Below are 17149 nucleotides of genomic sequence, written 5' to 3' on the forward strand. Positions count from 1 at the left end.
TACATATATATGCATATACTCATATATTGTTTATATATATATATATATATATATATATATATATATACTGATGATGTACCCGGTAATTCCCGGGAAAGCGGGGCTTATCCCCTTTGGTTCCGTTCTCATAATTGTTTTGCTAATTCAATAACAGCAATACAAAGAATGTAGCCCTTAAAACGGTTTTTGTGCATTTGCAGAGAATACCAAACTGTCTTACACAGGATCTTGTTTTTAGGAAATCCCAATAAGTTATGAAAACCCAAACTGTGAAGTCAGTTATGTAATAACATGAAATTTGTTACCCGATAGTAAGAATTCAAATAAAGTAGCCCCGAAAAGGGCTTTAAGGTGTTCCCAAAGTATATACAACATAGGAGGAAATACTAATAAGGTATGTATACTAAAATCGGGAAACATGTTATGTAATAACAGACTAATCAGATATCAGATAACAATTCAAAGTAAATAACTCTGAAAAGGGCTTTTGCGTGTTCCCAGGTTATATTACCCTCAGGGGCGTTAGTGTTGGTATATTCGTGAATACTCTTTGTTTAGGAAAGTTATATTTTTCAGAAAATGTAACTTTCCCAAATAAAGTGCATCTTACAGCAGAAACTGCTGTAGGCTAATGCAGTTCATTACATAACATTTGGTTTTTCCAGTTTATATATATATATATATATATATATATATATATATATGGCTGTGTTGTAAGAAGCTTGCTTTCCAACCACATGGTTCTAGGTTCAGCCCCATTGCATGGCACCTTGTAAGTCTTTTATAGCTTTGGGCTGACCAAAACTTTGTGAGTGGGTTTGGTAGACAGAAACTGATAGAAGTCAACAGTCTATACACAACACACATACACACGCACACATTGTGGCACTCCGTCAGTTACGATAACGAGGGTTCCAGTTGATCCGGTCAACGGAATAGACTGCTTGTGAAATTAATGTGTAAGTGGCTGAGCACTCCACAGACACATGTACCTTTAACATAGTTCTCAGGGAGATTCAGCTTGACACAGAGTGTGATAAGGCTGGCCCCCTTTGAAATACAGGTGCAACAGAAGCAGGAAGAAAGAGTGAGAGAAAGTTGTGGCGAAAGAGTACAGCGGGGTTCGCCACTACCCCCTGCCGGAGCCTTGTGGAGCTTTAGGTGTTTTTGCTCAATAAACATTCACAATGCCCGGTCTGGGAATTGAAACCACGATCCTATGACTGTGAGTCTGCTGCCCTAAGCACTGGCCCATTGCGCCTCCACACACACATCACATGTGTTTGTTACCCCCGGCTTGGCAACTAGGGTCGATTTGTTTGACTAAAAGTTTTTCAAGGTGGTGCCCCAGCATGGCCACAGTCAACTGAAACAAGTAAAAGATATATATTTAAAAATTATTTTTAACAATGAGACTCAGAGTAGATAAAGCTACAGATAATGGTTATTTGTCGCTTTATCTGTTTTGAGTTCAGCTTATTACCGTGTCTCGAAGTTTCTAAATGCTTATGACCTTAACAATACATACACACACACACACACACGTGCATGATTATCTTCTTTCAGTTTCCTTCTATCAAATCCACTCAACAATTGAGTTGGCTCAGGGCTTTAGTAGAAGAGACTTGGCCAATGTGCCATCCAGTGGGACTGAACCTGGAACCATGTAGTTGGGAAGCAAACTTCTTAACCACACAGCCATGCCTGTTATTTCTTGTTTATAACCAGGAATTACTTTGGTTCTGATCAGATGCTAAATCTTCAACAAATCTTAAGTGATGTTCACAGCAGAGTTCTGCTCACATCTGTGGGCTCTGTCCCACCTTCTTTGCTTCACATTTAATTTCAAAATACAGAGTGATCAAACAGATGACAACTCAATCAAATAAATGGCAGGAGAAAATACTTGAAGCTCAGGAAACTAGTGATGTCTGTGTGTTGGCAGTAAATTCTTTGGCTGTCCATCATAGGTCGATGTTGACTGTTCTTGTTCAATAATTGTCTTTGGCAAACTCGCATGTGGACTATGAGGCTTGATCGTGATGCAGCGGAGGGGTGACATCTCTCATGTGCTCTTTTGCATTTTCTCTGTTGTTTCTTTTCAATGGCTAGAATGATGAGATTCAACAATCGGTGCCCTTTATTGTGCGACAAGGCCTTCTCCTCCCAGGTGTCTGGGGAGATGCTGGTGTTCTGATATCTCTTGTACATCCCTGTATCACAACTTCTGCTCTGACACAGTTCAGAATAGAAAACTGCCTTTGGGGAGCCTGTTGCTCTCCATCCTGTAAACACGTCCTGCTCAGCACAACTGCAATGAAGTAAACACATCCCACCCACTCTATTGCAAACAAGGAAAAGGTAGACATTAAAATGATGATGATGTTCAAACTGAACCTCAGCCACATCTGTCTAGTAGGATCACGAGCTCTGGTCCTGCCTGCTTTGCCTAACAAGCTCAGAAAACTATTGATGTCTGTGCGTTAGGAAGGGCATCCAGTTGTAGAAACTCTGCCAAATCAGATTGGAGCCTGGTGTAGCCATCGGGTTTCACCAGTCCTCAGTCAAATCGTCCAACCCATGCTAACATGAAAAGTGGACGTTAAACAATGATGATATAAAACTGCTGTTGGTAATGAAATGAAAAATATTATTGCCATATCTGATGGTGTAAAAGATGCACGGGTATATTAAAGAAGCCCTAAAATCAGTCATGTGTATTCAAGGAGTGGGGGAAATTTTTTAGTGCCTTAACTTCTTAGCATTTAAACTGGCCATGTCCAGCCTAAATATCCTTCTTTTACTGTGTTCAGACCAGCCAGATCTGACTTCTCACACCTATCTTACAATCTCACTCTAAAAATAAACAATCACGTCATGGAAGTCTTGAAGCTATGAGATAATGCATGATTAATTCAAAATGATGTGAATAAATAAGCATTAGATACGACAGAGTAATCTAAAGGCTAAAGGGTTAAAGCTTATGGCAGTGAGGGGGGGGGGACTTTCCAAAAAGGACCCAAGGTCTTTGAGGCTTTTTGGGTATGAGAAAAGGGTATCTCATACCATTAATTAGAATAATATTAAATGAAATGAAAACAATAGTACTGTTGTTAATTATATTAATAAATTACTGTCATTAATTATATTAATTACTGTCATTAATGAAATTAGTGAATTATTGTCGTTGATGAAATTTATAAATTACTCTTCTTAATGAAATTCATTTGTTAATAAAATTTTTAAAATAGTCATTAATCTACTAAATGAATTACTACTTATTGTTAATGAAATGAAAATAAAATCAAAGCACTATTGTTAATAAAGTATTTTAATTAATAAAATTTGCACTTTAGGAATGTTATTAATAAATGATGTTTTATGAGTTCATGTGTGTGTGTGTGTGTGTATGAGAGCAAGGGTCTGCTATGTTGTTTCAGTTCACAACACATTAATTCCCCATTAGTTTAGTTTACCTAACTGTGAGGAAGTGTCATGTATAATGAACTAGCAGCTTATCCAGGGGAATTCTTTTTATCTTCTCGTTAGTTTAGAGCAACCATTCTCATACCTGTCCACTATATTTTTTTGTAGTTCATCTGAATGTTGTTTTACAGCTATCCCCTATATATATACATACATACATATATATATATATATATATATATATATATATATATAACTTGGAAAGGGATGCATGTCGTTCAATCAAATAATAATACAAATTATATACATGCATATATGTACATAAATACATACATTTAAATGTATATAGGTATGCATACATGGGTACAGGACGTCATAAAACATAAACAACATGAAATACGCAAATAAATTTGGATATGCAAAGACCATTGCTTGAAATAAGGAGTAGAAGGGCACCTGACAACTGATGAAGGGTCGTTTTTTATGTTACTTGTCTTGTTTTCCATTTGTTTCTCTCATTCTTTGCGTACCCAACTTTATTTTCGTGTTTCAGGTTGTTTACATTTTATGACATCCTGTACCCATATATGTGTACCTATATACATATATATGTATGTATCTACATATATGTATGTATGTATATATGCATATATGTGTGTGTGTGTGGTGAGGCTCTCCTGTTGTATATGACGGACAATGTTGAACAGCCTGCAAAGTTGATTTGTTTATAGTGATCGAATATTTGTGGTGTACGTTAGTTCAGTCTCTCCATCAAATTGGGCAAGTGTCTTCTACTATAGCCTCAGGCTATAGTAGAAGACCAAAGCCTTATGAGCAGATTTGGTAGAAAGAAGCTGAAAGAAGCCCGTCATGTGTGTGTGTGTGTATATATATATATATATATATATATATATATATATAGAGAGAGAGAGAGAGAGAGAGAGAGAGAGAGAGAGAGAGAGAGAGAGAGAGAGAGAGAGAGAGAGAGAGAGAGAGAGAGAAGAGAGAGAGAGATATGTTTGTGTCTGTGTTTGTCTCCCCACCATCGCTTGACAACCATCGTTGGTGTGTTTACGTCCCTGTAACTTAGCAGTTTGGCAAAAGAAACTGATAGAATAAGTACTAGGCCTACAAAGAATAAGTCCTGGCTGCAGTCAAAGGACTGAAACAAGTGAAAAAAAAAGATGGAAGTGGAGCCTTGGGGTTGATGTAATCAACTTGCTCTTCCCACAAAATTACTAACCTGACATCAAAGTTTGAAACCAATATTATGTAGAGATAAACTATCATCTTCCAGCTATATTATTACAGATTTATAAAATTTATGTCTCCTCTGTGTTCTCAACCTACACATCTTGATAGGCTTATCTGCTCCTACTGCCATTATATGCACCTTTTGTTCATGGTGGAAACTTGTCTTCCTGTTCCATTTCAAATAACCAAACCTGTTTTTAAATATGTATTTTTTTTCCTCGACAGGGAGGTCAGAAACAACATCATCATCATCTTCATCTTCTCAACTGGTTCCTCCTCTTTCTTCTAATGAACTTCCTCTTCCTTACACCCCAACACCCCAGGGTGGTATACCGATGATCAACTGCAAGGTTTGCCAGGCAATGATTAATATAGAAGGCAAACTTCACCAACATGTTGTCAAATGTAGTGTTTGTCACGAAGCCACGGTAAGTACAAAGTTCTCACTTTCCCACTTTTTATCATCATTGTGTTTTGTCTTGCTGTGACACTTTCACCATCTTCATTGAACTGGACTGTACCAGTTCTATGCACATGGCTCAGTGGTTAAAGCATTGGGCTCACAATCATGAGGTAGTGAGTTCGATTCTCAGACCAGGCTGTGTCTTGAGTTCTTGAGCAAGACACTTTATTTCCTGTTGTTCCAGTTCATTCAGCTGTAGAAATGAGTTGTGATGTCACTGATGCCAAGCTGTATCGGTCCCTTTGCCTTTCCCTTGGATAACATCGGTGGCATGGAGAAGGGGAGGCTGGTATGCATGGGCGACTTCTGGTCTTCCATAAACAACCTTGCCCAGAGGGGGACTTCCTAGGTGCAATCTCATGGTCATTCGAAACTGAAAGGGGTTCTTCACCTTTTACTGTCATGTTTTGTCGTGAGTGTTTCATTGTCTTCATTGGATTGTACCATTTGCCTGAGCTATGCCATTTCCTCCAGACCATAGCATATTCTACACTTTACTCTCATTGTGTCTGGCTATGATGTATGTATGTATATATATATATATATAGGGAGATGTACTTGCATAGCAAGTGACCTGATCTGAGATTGTGTGCTGGAACGAAAACAATTGCAGCGTGGAAGGTGTTTATAAGCCATTTAAAATAACACACAAAATCCGTTAGATTCACTTCAACATTTAAATTTAATTTGTCAAAATATTTTCGTCGCTTTGAGACTGCGACCTGTTCACTGACAAAATTCTGTGCTGCCTCTGAGAAACTAAGTTAGTTCATGATATATATGTACGTGTGTATGTATGTATGTATGTATGTGCATGCACATGTGCACGTATGCATCTGTGTACATGCGTATGCATGTGTGCATGCCTATACACATGTATGTATATATGTAGATATGTATGTATGTGCGTATGCTCGTATGTACTTATGGATGTACGTGAGTAATAGGGTAAGTGTGTAGACGTGTTTGTGTGTGTGTACATATGTATGTACATGTGAACATATGTTTATGTACTGATATGTGCGTCAGTTCAAGTTGTATACATGACTGTTACTTTGAAGGTTGTATATACGCACACATATACATATGCATATACACATATGTAAACACACACAAACACATGTGTGTGTGTGTGTGTGTGTGCGTTTGTCCCTCTCACCATCGTCTAACGGTGAATTGATACAACGTCTTAGATACATATATATATATTTTCAGTCAACCAGAATATATGGAGTTCATTGTTTGTGAAAGTTATGTTAAAAATGTGTGTGTTTTTGGAGATTTAGAATGATTCTTAATGTCTAAGATGTATGCAAATTAACACTATTTGTAGCCAATCAAAGCAGCTCCTCCTGGGAAGAAATATGTCCGGTGCCCATGTCATTGTCTCCTCATCTGCAAGGGAGCTTCTCAAAGAATTGCTTGCCCTCGGCCAGACTGGTAAGAAAGTTTCCTTTTTACCTTCTCTTCCTTCAATCTTTTCCCTGTTGTCTTTACCCTCTTTCCTCCTTCCCCTTTCTTCATTCTATTCTCCGTCTCTTCTTCTTTTAAACTCAACATGTGATTAGTTCTTCATCCAAAACCATGCTGATGTCAACTTTGCCTTTCATCCTTTTGGGGTTAATAAAATAAAGTACCACTCAAGGGCAGGGGTCAATGTAATCAATCATCCCCTTCTGCTAAAATTATTATTATTATTATTATTATTATTATTATTATTATTATTATTATTATTACTATTATTATTATTATTATTATTATTATTATTATTATTATTATTATTATTACTATTATTATTATTATTAAGGCAGCAAGCTGGCAGAGTGGTTAGCATGCTGAGCAAAATGCAGCTAAGCATTTTGCCCATTGCTATGTTTTGAGTTCAAATTCCACCAAGGTCGACTTTACCTTCCATCCTTTCAGGGTCAATAAATTAAGTACCAGTTGAATACTGGAGTTGATGTAATTGACTATCTCCTTCCCCTAAATTTCAGGCCTTACCCCTCCCCTGAACTTGCTGGCTTTGCATACTGAGGTTGATTTGACTTACCCCTCCCCCAAATTGCTGGCCTTGTGCCAGAATTTCAAACTCTTAATATATTACTTTACACTTGACTTCCCCCTTCTGGCTCAGTCCTGGCATTTGCTTTCCCCATCACCAAACTGGTCAGAATAAATTAATCAGGGAGTTTCTACATAGTCACTCAGTCTGCTAGAAATAGCAATCAAATCTCTTTCAAATACACCTTATTGTCTTATAAATGGTGAGGCTACATTAAATAGTGTAGTCCTAGATATATCTTACAAAAAAAAGTTGAACGGTAATAGGTACTCTTTTACTTGTTTACTTGTTTCAGTCATTTGACTACGGCCATGCTGTCGAGAAAATCGACCCCAGGACTTATTCTTTGTAAGCCTAGTACTTATTCTATTGGTCTCTTTTTGCCGAACCGCTAAGTTACGTGGACGTAAACACACCAGCATCGGTTGTCAAGCGATGGTGGGGGGACAAACACAGACACAGAAACACACATACATATATATATATATGTATATATATACATATGTATGACGGGCTTCTTTCAGTTTCCGTCTACCAAATCCACTCGCAAGGCTTTGGTCGGCCCGAGGCTATAGTAGAAGACACTTGCCCAAGGTGCCACGCAGTGGGACTGAACCCGGAACCATGTGGTTGGTAAGCAAGCTACTTACCACACAGTCACTCCTGCGCCTAAAGTAGAATACTTTGATCAGAAAAGTCTCCTTAATTAGGGTTGAACCTAGGGCTAAACAACAACAACAACAACAACAACATTAATAATAAACAAATCTCTTCCTCATGACTTCACAGCCACCTCGATCGATGCCTGTCCAGTTAAACCAATTCTGTGTTTGACATTTCAGCCATTTACACCTGTAACCTGTTCTGTTTCTGTTTCAATTGCAGCAAAAGAATTATCAATCTCAGTCCTGCTCCAACAGTTATGATGCATTCACCCGGAACCAGTCACATTGAGTGTGCACATTGTGCCAAAACATTTTTGGTAATTATTTAGCTTTTTTTATTGTTTTATTTAAAAAAATTTTTTTTTTTTTAATGAATTTAACCCTTTAACATTCGGATTAATCTGTTAACTGTAATGCTTATTTATTGACATTGTTTTTGAATGAATCCTGCATTGTCTTGTAGTTTTGAGATTTTGATGATTGTTTATTTTTAGGAGGACATAGTAGGGTAGGTGCGAAAGGTCAGGTCAGGCCAATTTGAACATACAGTAGATAGAATATTTGGGCTTGATTCAGCCAGTTTAAATGCTAGCAGGTTAAACTCTCCACCATTTCCAGTTACAGCCTACCTGGGACTACTGCAGTTTTCATGTTACAAACTGCCCCTTTCTTACCTAAAAATACCACCCCAGTTTCCACATTACATACTGTACCTGCCAGAACCTAAATACCCATATTAAAAAGTTCAGGTTTTAATTAAAATTTCAACCAAAATGAGTTTTCAGGAAACTAAAGTTTAAAAGGTTTTACAGTTTTATAAGATTGTTAGTTCTACATGCGCACTTCTTACATTTTTGAACACCAAAAAAACTTGGTGGTTGTTTCTGATTAAACCAGTGGAACATCCACTGTACCAGCTATTAATAATAATAATAATAATAATAATAATAATTTGAAATATTAATTTGTTGCAGTTTAATGTTCGATCAACATCATTGGTACGATGTCCACATTGTCGGCGAGTGTAAGTACTCAGTTTATCTATCTATCTATACATATATATATATATATATATATATATATATACACACACCTCTAAATTATCAATACCAGAGTACCAGAGTTTATTAATATTTGTACACAAGTGTATGGGATACTCAGCCACTTTTATGCTAATTTGACGAGCAGGTATTTTAATTGATCCATCAACTGAACCCTTGTTGTTGAATGATAGAGAATCATCTTATTTATTGTCATTTAAGTTCATACACAATACACTACCTACATCATAACACAGTATTCTACACTATACAACACTGTACCACAATGTAGTGCTGTACCACAATGTAGTGCTATACTGCAATATACTACAGTACCCTACCAACATCATAAAACAGCATGCTACAATGTATGGTGGACTCTGTGTTGTCACTTTGACGAATGAGGCTTCTGCAAGTCACAGCTGCACAGTCTTTGGTGCCGGCATTTCGTTTTACTGAACAAGCTGTGTGATGACCAATATTAAAATGAGCCAGCTGGCAGAATTGTTAGCCGACTGGACAAGATGCCTAGTGGCATTTTGTCTGTCTTCTTCGGTTCAAATGCTGCTACTGAGGCTGACTCTACCTTCGGCATAGATAAAATAAGTGCCAGTTGAGTACAGGCTGGGGTTGATGCAATCGATTATCTCTCCAAATTTCAGGCCTTGTGCCTATAGTAGAAAGGATTATTGTAGCAGGTATGGGCTTGTGCCTATAGTAGAAAGGATTATTGTAGCAGGTATGGGCTTGTGCAGAACCTGTCCCACTTGCTTGCCTGTCAGACTTGTATAGATCTATTGCTACAAGTGTTTTGAGCCCAGTAGTCACAGGATGTGGGATCTGAATGGAATTACCTTCTCTTAGATGAGCAGCTGAAGGGTCTCATCTCTCCTGAGTCCACTGGGGCGTTTATGAGAGACCTTTTTTTTTTTACAGAGGCAATTTGTCATCATGCTAATTAACCCATAGCAGGGTCCTGACAAGTGCTGCTATTCTGGGTCAGTATAGCCCTAGGAATAATACATACACTATTGCAGTACAGTTCTTGTTCTACTGAATTTTCTCTCATTTTTAATAGTTTCTAATTTTTCCATGTGTTTCTGTAATCTTTCAGTTCAGCAGTTGGACCTTCATATGTGCGGAAAAAAGCAATTGTTTATACAGCGTTAGGTGTAATTCTCTTGGGAACTGCCATAGTACTGACAGTAAGGAATCTTTATTTTCTCCTGTATTAGAATCCTTTACCGTTCCAAACAATGTTTGTTGTTTTCACTTTTACAGATTTCTATTTCACTGTTCAAAACTTAATTTGGGAAAATGTCTGAGACAAGTCCTTGTTAATTAAATTGTATTTCGTTTTTGTATTTGTTTTTCAAGATTCTTGATCCACATTCAAACTGGTGTGTCGAAAAGTATTTTATTGTGTTTTTTGTTGTGTCCAGGAGAGATTCATTATGCCAATAACATGTATGTGCTTGTCAGCATAATGAACCTTTCAATTTGCAACTAAATCAAATTATAATTTGATTTTGAAAGCCATTCCTGAAACTGACCTGGAGCAGGGAAGGGCATGTCATTGAAGGGGCCACAAATGATGACAAAAGGACTTTGGTAAAAACACTTGATTAACTGAATGACTAATTGAACAATCAATTAGTTGATTGGTTAAATAACTAACCAATTGACAAATAACAAAGCAGTGAATTAGAACTAGTGTATGTGTGTGTGTTATTGGCATAATGACCCTCCCAAGATACAACTAATTCTGTTTCAACAGACACATTCACATCAATCATCTTGCAAACCAAATACAGAAACAAAATATTCCAAATTAAAATTTATCTACTTATTTACTTCGTTTTTAGAAACAAGAATTTTTCTTTTAATATTGATACTTACACTGTTTCATCTCATTCATTCCTTGATTATTCCTGGGTTTGTTTCATTCCTGGATGAATACATAATTCTAGACTGGACTTGAACATGGTTAAGGAACTGAAATTCCTAGTTAGAGTCCTGTCTGTTACTTTATGCACATCCACAAAAGAAAACACCTGTCTAGGTGTCAATACAAATATTAAATCTTCTTTCATTTCTAATGGTGAGGTTAATTGAAATGAAAGATTGTCTTTAGTGTGTGTTTGTAAAAGAGTCAGTTGTCTCTATCCTTGTGTGTGTATAAAAGGCCTTCTTTAGTTTGTCTATCTAGGACTGTTAATGGTGTGTCTGTTTTTGTGTGATTGTAAATGTCGAGATGCCTGTATTCTTTGATACTCTTCTCTTGCAGGTGATGACTTACCAGCTTGCTATGAAAAACAAAGGAATATATGCTGCCTGGGCAGGTGAGTAAAAGAGAATTTCCTGCTAGTTTCAGTTGCTAACTAAAACCCATTTGGTTTTAATGATGTAAATTTGAGAACAAAGATATTAAGAACAACTCACAGATTAGCCATATATACACCGTCTCCTTAGATTCAGTTCTCAAACATGACAGTTCTTCAGGCTAATACTCCCATTATATATAATACTATATAAAACACATAAAACTCCACATTTGCCGCATCTAACTCCACACACCATGTGCATGCACACACACACACACACACACACACAGTCACACAGTCACACGCACACACACTGCCTAACATGCATGCACAGTTGCACACAGTCACACACATCACTGTCACTCACTCACACACAAACACACAGTCACGCGCACACATGCACAGTTACACATGCATGCACACACACACACACAGTCGCACACATACAGTCACACGCGCACACACACACTGGACAAATCTCTTCCCAAAACTATCCCCTTCCGCTCTGCCAGGTTCACTCCATTGCAAACATATGTGCCAAGTGTGAAAGTGTCTTGGGTCATTTCAAGCCAACAAAGCCAACAAAGCCTGCAAATGAGGCACTCCAGAACTATCCCATTTTCCTCAGCAAACACATCAGTCTCCCTTCATTCCTCTTACCCTCTGTCTGTCTGTCTGTCTGTCTGTCTGTCTCTCTCTCTCTCTCTCTCTCTCAACACGTTATCTTCCTTTAATGTGCTCATTTCCATGCTTGAATAGGTTAGATGGAATTGATGCAGACTTTCAATGGCCAGATGCCTCTCCTGTCACCAACCCTTGCCTGTCTCCAAACAAGGTGATATTTTCCCATGGCCAGATATTTTTCCCACAGAAGGCTGGAAATAAACAAACTTACATGTATGATTATGATGCTTGTTTACAGCCACCATGTGAGGTCACAATAAAGGGACACACACACATATGTATTTATGATAGGCTTCTTCCACACATCCATTATGCTATATAGAGTTGCTGGTAACAGCAAGTCAAGGTCCACAACCAGTCTTAGAGGGCCATAACTCCAAATAAAAACTGACTTTGATTGCAACAACTTTGTCTCAACCTATGGCAGCAAAGAAAAGGGAACTTGAGGCAAATGGCAATGATCTGCTTGAGTCAGAAGTGAGTGCAAAGGAATCTTTTTTTTCTCTTTTTATTCACCTCTGGAGGACTGGAAATTTTTCAATGGCTAAAATCAAGAAGCTCTACTGATAGTTTCTTTATAGTTTGGCAACTTCAGGAGAAGTACTTAGCAAAAAGTAAACCACTACATAGTATTCATTGATCTGAAGAAAGCCTTTGACAGGGTGGTTGCTGTGAAAACGACCTACAAACACTAATATACAATGGGCTTCCTTCAGTTTCTATCTACCAAATTCACTTGGGGCTTTGCTTGGCCCAGGGTTACAGTGGGAGTCATTTACCCAAGGTAGCTATGCAATGGGACTCAACCTGAAACCATGTTATTGGGAGGTAAACTTCTTAACCACACAGCCATGCTTGCACCTATGTATGTGTGTATATATACAAACAGACATTTTTCTTTGTGTACTTGCAATCCTGTTCTGTTTACAAAGCAGAAGAAAACATGAATTACGCAAGTCCAGAGCTAACGCCTTCCCTTCACTCCCAGCAGATCACCAGTGCCGCCTGACCTGCAGCAGAGCCATCCAAGCACGTATCGAACTGATTGGCAGAGCTGGACACACAATGACCTGTTGTCTTCTCCCGTGTGATATCCCTCAGTCACTGTCAATGACAAACTAATAATACACACACACACATGCATATATATATATATATATATATATATATATATATACATGTATGCATACACATATGTACATATATACATGTGTCTGGATGAGGACAGCTGTATAAAGAAATGCCAAGCTCTAATTGTGGAAGGTACCTGTGGGAGGGGTTGACCCAGGAAGGCATGGGATGAAGTGGTGAGAAAGGATCTTTGGATGTTGGGCCTCACTGAGAAAACGACAAGGGACTGGGAGATGTGGCGATTTGCTGTACTTGATGAGACGTGTCAGGCCAAGTAAAATTGCTGTCTTCCACAAAGACAGGCTTGTCCTTTCGGGTGTCAGTGCTGCGTTAATGCACCCGGGCCAGTGCTGCATAAACGCACCCTTGCCAGTGGCACATGAAAAGTACCTGACACTCTGTTCACCTAAGCACACTCTGTAAAATGGTTGGCATCAGGAAAGGTATCCAGCCGTAGAAACCATGTCACAACAGACAGTTGGAATCTAAACAGTTCCCTGCTAGCCAGCTCCATGTTAAGCCGTCTAACCCCTGCCAGCATGGAAAACAGACATTAAACAATGATGATGCACACACACATACAAATACAAACATTGTTTTAATTTTTTTTTTTTTTTTTTTTCAGTGGCGTTTATCTTGACGGCTCTTTTCTTGCTGCGAGCTTTGTGTTTAGGTACCATGAAAGTTAGCCATATCCGACGTCCTGTGTAGGAACCAACAGTCAACAGTTCTTCAGCTCTGCCACTCTCAGATGTGTCTGCTATCATTTAACTTGTTTGCACAGCAACAAATATATGATATAAAATATCTATACATACATATATATATGTATGTATGTTTAACAACAACAAAAAAAAAAAACCAACTTTCAAAGAAGTCGAAGAAAAAACAAAATAATTGAGCTTTCAGTTTGATGATAAAATTATTGCTGACGGCGAAAAAAAAAAAACCAACAACAATAAGAAGGAATGGTTCATCTTTTTTTTTTCTTTCTTTCTTTTTGTTAACATGATTTGGATACTAAAAAGGACATTTCTTTTCAGTTGCTGAGCCAGACATCAGCCAAGGACCACATTAAACGTTATGTAGCTGTCGGCTTGTTTCAGAATCTTTACCATCTTTCAGTGATTTAGGAGTCTGGGACAGGTGTGGTGGAGTAGGTGTTTTCCTTTCCCATTTACACAAAAGGTAGTCACTCTGTCTGTCTGTCTGTCTCTATCTCTTTCTTTACCTCTGTCTCCCAGTATATACATTCTTCGTTGCTACTGGTCTTCTCGTCTTCATCTGACACCAACCTAGACCTAGAATAATCTGTTAAAGAGGCACAAAACCAATACTTCAAAGTTCAGGTGGACTTAGTCATTCATTCATTCCACTGAGAAGAACTTGCCTAATAACTTGGCTGTTTGTCGTTGTTTCTTGTACTCCCACCTACAGACTAGTTTGACTTAGTCTCTGTTCCGGCTCACTCTATTAATGGTACATGCTTTATATATATATATATATATACTTCAACATTGGTGAAGTTCTCCCCGCCCTCTTTTATTATATATTAGCCTTTCCTTTCTCCCCCCCCCCCCCTGCTTCTCACTATCTCTGTCTCTCTTGATCCTGTGCTGACTCAGTAACTTCAAAGTTTGGAAACTAAAATTATTGGTTTACTTATTCCCCACCCACCCCATGAGTAATTTAATCTTTGTTAATCGTTGAAGTGATTTTAAAAGTTATTAGGAGTCAACAACAAAAAAAAAAATGAGGAAAAAAATTTAGATAACATAAAAATTCTAAACATTTCTATGGAAGCTTTTAATATTTTTTTTTTTTTTTTTTTTTAGTTTATGAAATTTAATTAAAATGAATCTATTCTATAAATTGATCTTTTATTTTTTTTTTTTCCTCCCTTGCTTTCATGTGAGATTGTCTTTGGAACAAATTGTTGGTAGCCATTCCAGCTCTTTGAAGTTTTTCTATTACATTTGATTAGATTTGATTTCCAATATTGTTTTTTTTTAGTTTGCTAGAAACTGAGAGACAAGCTTCTTTTTTTTTTTTCTCAATTATTATCTTCTGTGTAGAAAACATAATCTTTTGTCTTCTAGAAGACAATAGCTGTTTCATCCCCTTCATACGTATAAACACACATATATTATATATACATACATACATACATATATATATATATATATATATATATATATGTGTAGTTAAATAAGATTTGGGTAAAAAGTTTGTAAAATGTTATGCAAAGCTCGTCCACAGTAATTGGCTAGCTGATGTCATCATAGTGGAAATGCTCCTGCTACTGGATATATATTTTCTCTCTCTCTCCTCCCTCGGTTATATATTCTTGTGAACTAATTCCCTAATAAAGAAGGATAGCAGGCGATATAACAGACTAAAAGGGTTAAACATCTATATTTAACCCATTATCCTTCTACTTTATATATTGATTTGTAGGGCACTGGGTTTAAACACCAATATTTACTATATTTAGCATCGTTGTCCCTCTGCTTTATTATACACCAATTTCAAAATCAGTATTGAATTAGCTGTTCATCCTAGGATCATTCAAAATTAGCTGTAATATGTCACGGGGATAGGATATCATCCTGTATACTTCTCTGATAAAACATAGTCTTGCATTTAGGAATAAAGTGAGGGCGGCGGCGGTGGTGGTGGTGAGGGAGCAATATTTGTTTTGTTTTTGTTGAGTTTTTGTTATATTCTGTTTTTCCAATAAATTACTAATTGTCACCTCACCCCACTCCTCTGTGGAAAGTTTATTATTTCTAAAGTTTAATCTTGAAGCTAAATTTTACTACTAATAATACTTAGTAAAACGTTGCCTCAGTTAGGCCGCAAAGAGGGACCAACGCAAAAATCTATCACATTTCACAAATTTAATGTAGGAGTCGGGAGAGAAGAGAAGAGGGTAGTTGAGGTGCTGTTTAATTACTGTTTGTATTGTATCTTAGTTTTTTTTTTTTTAACCGCTAGTTACTACAATTGGGCTGTTGGATAAATTTGTTCCTTTCATTTCCTGCTTGGCATTCTATCGTCATATGTCTGGAAAGACATTGAATTTATTCAAACTTCAAAACTGATAAACAAAAGTTGTAGAAGAATAAAGTTACAAATTTATGACAACTCAATGTAATTATTATCATTTGAAAATGGCAGGCTGGCAGAATCGGTAGCACTCTGGACAGAATGCTTTGCAGTATTTCGCTCGTCGCTACATTCTGAGTTCAAATTCTGCCAAGGTCGACTTTGCCTTTCATCCTTTCAGGGTCAATAAATTAAGTACCAGTGAAACACTGGGGTCAATGTTATTGACTTAATCCCCTCCGCCAAGCTGCCCTTGTGGCAAAAATTTGAAATCATTATTACTATGTTCTAAGATTTTCAAACTTTGTGATATTTAATGTAAGGAATTTAATATAAGGAATTTAATGCAAGCCTCCAATCTTGTCTGGTATTATTATTATTATTATTATTATTAAGGCAGCGAGCTGGCAGAATCGTTAGCACGCTGGGCAAAATGCTTAGTTGCATTTCGTCTGTCTTTACATTCTGAGTTCAAATTCCAACAAGGCCAACTTTGCCTTTCAACCTTTCAGGGTCGATAAAATATGTACCAGTTGAGTACTGGGGTTGATGTAATTGATTTAACCCCTTTTTCTGAAATTACTGGCCTTGTGCCAAGATCCAATACTATTATTATTATTTTGTGTGTGTGTTTTTTTCTCTCTCCTCTGGTTTCTCTAAAAGATGAATTCCAAATCAGTGGCTCCAAATCATTATGTTGTCTTTCCTTCTCTTTTTTCTCTCTCCCTCTCTTCTTCCCAACTCTCTCTCTCTCTTTTTATTCTCTTTTCTTTCTCTTCTCACAATCATTAACTTCAGTTCTGCATTGTCATAAATCTGTGATAACTCTAAATATTTGCATTGACGCAAATGAACTCCTAATAATGTTTGCTACACAACTGAAGTAGTGGTTATTTCTACCGGCTTGTTTTATATATATACATATACAAAATATATATACATATAAAATAGTGTGTGTGTATATGAGAGAAAGGGGGCTCTGAAGTGACCCC

General features: G+C 37.3%; 1 protein-coding gene across 1 annotated transcript in view; it reads left to right on the forward strand.

The window, feature by feature from the left end:
* The window catches only part of LOC106874795 (type 1 phosphatidylinositol 4,5-bisphosphate 4-phosphatase), a 32703-nt gene extending 18760 nt beyond the window's left edge, over positions 1–13943 (forward strand). Inside the window, exons 2-8 of the mRNA XM_014922650.3 lie at positions 4906–5108; positions 6477–6583; positions 8091–8187; positions 8845–8894; positions 10025–10115; positions 11198–11252; positions 13675–13943. Of these exons, the coding sequence (XP_014778136.1) occupies positions 4906–5108; positions 6477–6583; positions 8091–8187; positions 8845–8894; positions 10025–10115; positions 11198–11252; positions 13675–13760 (689 nt within the window). The 3' untranslated portion in view covers positions 13761–13943. The remainder of the gene's footprint in view (positions 1–4905; positions 5109–6476; positions 6584–8090; positions 8188–8844; positions 8895–10024; positions 10116–11197; positions 11253–13674) is intronic.
* The last annotated feature ends 3206 nt before the right edge of the window (positions 13944–17149 follow it).

Source organism: Octopus bimaculoides, chromosome 16 (genome assembly GCF_046866305.1).
Source record: "Octopus bimaculoides isolate indiv1 chromosome 16, ASM4686630v1, whole genome shotgun sequence".
Classification (NCBI taxonomy): Eukaryota; Metazoa; Mollusca; class Cephalopoda; order Octopoda; family Octopodidae; genus Octopus; species Octopus bimaculoides.